Here is a 3,177-nt window from a genome sequence, read left to right as displayed (position 1 = left end):
TTTTCTTCTTTTTTTTTCAGGAAAAAGTCAGTCATACAGGTTTGGAACACCATGACAGTGAGTCGATGACAAAATGATCATTTTCAGGTGAACTATCCCTTTAATATATTTCATGTAATAATCCATCATAATTATGGACATTTATATTGTTTACCTGTTTTAAGGCACCAGAGGTACTGAATAAAGTCTCAAGACTTAGTAGGGTTCAAAGCGCTTCACATCATTAAACAAGTATAAAAAAAATCGTGTTCTAATTTAGGCGTCACATTAATTATTGCGTTATACAAAGCGTCTGCAAGTAACCGTGCGAAGCGATACAAACACCCACACCCACATACATACACACAGAGCTGAAATGTCTCTGTTGGTGCCTGTCCCATGGAAAAATCTGGCTTCATAGACGACATTGCTCAATATAAGAATATAAGAAGGTTTTCAAGTGTCAGATGGAGTACCAGTGTTGCTGTGCTGAGCGCGATCAGCAGAACAAAAGCAAAAATCAGCATAGGAAGATCTACTAGACTATAAAACGGCTCAGGTGATGACGGTTTGTCACTTAGTGACAGAGACTAAGTCCATCATGCTGAGCTTCAGTGCCTCGGGCTCCAGCCAGTCTGTGATTCACAGGACAGAACATACTGCTTTTAAAAAGTTCAGTCTTAGCCATCAACACTTAAAAAGTTTGCAGGCGACTGCCTGATTCGCCTGATCAAAAATCTTTGGAATGTTTGTTTGTTAAAAGCGGTATAAAACAAATTGCATTTTCGAGAAGAATGCTCGTTTTCCCTTTTTGTAAAAAAGTGCACGTTTGGATGTTCACCACTTGTGTTCCCTTTATGCTCTCTTGTTCCCAAGCTCTCTGTTTTAGAAGGGAAGGAAAGCGGCCGAGCGGTGCAGGAGAGCTGACGCTATCGTTTCTTGTGGATGCAAAGGTTTTGCTGAAGGCTTGTGAGGCTCATTTAGCAGAAGGCTCGACGGGGTTGTATTCGGTTTCTCCTGAGGACACCTGGGAGATTCTGCGTGTGGAGCCCCACAGTCGACGGGAAAACTGCCCAGACCGCACCTGAGTTAAGACAGAGGTTTAAATATTGAATTTTTTAGGCCTTGAGAAAAGAATTTGTTGACTCAAGTGAAAAATTCAACACATAAGTTATACAAAATTAACATCTTCAACAAAGGGAAGGTCATTTTTATTTTTTTTTGTAACATGATACAGTACTTGTCCCAATAGTTAACAACAGGCAATAACTTCTTAATCATTTTCAGCATTTATTAATCTTGGTTAATATTAATTGCTTCATGCACATTTTAAAAACATTTTAGCATTACATAGATGATGAACTAACATAATAGTATATTTTAGGAATAATAGTATATTTTGAATAATAATAATAGTATAATTTTATATATAAAATTATATAAAAAAATGAATTAAGTTTTTGTTTTTTTTACAGTTTCTATAATATTTACTATGGAAGCTTGTTTCTGCCACTGAATAAAAAATAAAAAAAGTGAGATAAAAAGACTTTTTATCTCACAATTCTGACTATTTTTCTCAGTATTGTATGATACAAACTCGCAATTGTGTGTTACAAAGTCAGAATTGTGAGATATAAAATGGTAATTCTACCATTATAACACGCAGTTGCATATAAATGTGCCTATTAACATTATGATGAACTAATAACACTATAACCTCACAGAAGTGACAGTTCCATCGGTCATTCTTTTAAAAACGTGATGTGACAGAAGTAGTGACAAAGTTTTTCTTAAGTATTGTTATGTACATCTGAGTGTAAATAGAAAATATTTCATTTTTGTAATGTTTCCTCAATATTTACTACTTAAGCAATAGTTTTCTAATTGTGACACTTATAATGTAGCAGTAAATTGTTTTAAAAATGAATACTTTTTAGTGGTGTAAATTGTGCCTATCAGCATTATGATGTACTAACAGTTCAGCATACAAATCAGATTTATTTAATTATTTAAGACCTACTGGCAAACCCCTCAACCTCACCTCCTCCGGTTTTCCTGCTCCCACCACAATGAGTTTGCCATCCTCCAGGCCCACTAGAATATGACTGCTCTCTTTCGTGACAGACACACAGCGAACAGGGACCTTCAGGGCCAAGGGCGCCACAGCCAGACTCAAGCTACACACACGCGAAGACATAGAAAAAGAGACTTGGGAATGAAAAGCAAACATGGACCCAGCTGCTGAAGATTTACTGTGATGACACAGAGGATTTATTAAGAATGCATTTACTACAATGGAGAAAAAAATTAAATGAAGTAAAATGAAAGAATATAATCAAACAGGTCATGCTAAACTGAGCAACTGTACGCCTACACTATTTTTTTATTTTTTTTTAAGAAGTCTCTTATGCTCACCAAGGCTGCATCTGTCTGATCAAAAATACAGTAAAAACAGTAATATTTAAAAAATATTATTGCAATGTTTTCTATTTTCTATTCAAATGTCATTTATTCCTGTGACGGCGAAGCTGAATTTTCAGCATCATTACTCCAGTCTTCAGTGTCACATGATCCTTCAGAAATCATTCTGATAGGCTGCTAAATAAACATTTCTTATTATTATCAATGTTGAAAACAGTTGTGCTGCTTAATATCTTGTGGAAACGGTAATAAATTTTTTCAGGATTTTTTTGATGAATATAACATTCAAATCAACAGCATTTATTTGTAAGTCTTTACTGTAATTTTGGTCAAATCAATGTGTCCATGCTAAATAAAAGTACTAATTTCTTTCCAAAAATACATCAAAATGTAAAAAGTAGAAAATACTTGCCACGAACTTTTAAAGGGGTCATATGGTGCTTTTTTAAAGATCATTATTTTGTGTATTTGGTGTAACAGAATATGTTGACATGCTTTAATGTTCAAAAAACACATTATTTTTCAAATACTGTACATTATTGTAGGTCCTATATGACCCGCCTCTCTCAAACGCTTCTTTTTCTACAAAGTCCCTCCTTCCGACAAGCGCAGTCTGCTCTGATTGGCCAGCTGACCCAGTGCATTGTGATTGGCCGAACACCGCAAGCACTCGTCGGAAATGTAACGCCCCTTACCATAATCACGAGCTTCATCTTTCAAAATAAATGTAAAGACAGTAAATAATGTCATTAGTTTTACCATCAGTTCAAGCCCGAA

General features: G+C 35.3%; 1 protein-coding gene across 1 annotated transcript in view; it reads right to left on the bottom strand.

Annotated features, from left to right (window-relative positions):
* Positions 1–6: 6 nt before the first annotated feature.
* LOC107673027 (neurobeachin-like protein 2) overlaps positions 7–3,177 on the bottom strand; it is a 76,095-nt gene continuing 72,924 nt past the window's right edge. Inside the window, exons 56-57 of the mRNA XM_016466448.1 lie at positions 2,021–2,156; positions 7–1,063 (exon numbers count right to left, since the gene is read on the bottom strand). Of these exons, the coding sequence (XP_016321934.1) occupies positions 956–1,063; positions 2,021–2,156 (244 nt within the window). The 3' untranslated portion in view covers positions 7–955. The remainder of the gene's footprint in view (positions 1,064–2,020; positions 2,157–3,177) is intronic.

The sequence above is a fragment of the Sinocyclocheilus anshuiensis genome, unplaced genomic scaffold (genome assembly GCF_001515605.1).
Source record: "Sinocyclocheilus anshuiensis isolate Anshui unplaced genomic scaffold, SAMN03320099.WGS_v1.1 scaffold248, whole genome shotgun sequence".
NCBI lineage: Eukaryota > Metazoa > Chordata > Actinopteri > Cypriniformes > Cyprinidae > Sinocyclocheilus > Sinocyclocheilus anshuiensis.
The sequence above is the reverse complement of the archived record's forward strand: the minus strand, read 5'-3'. Positions and strand labels throughout refer to the sequence as shown.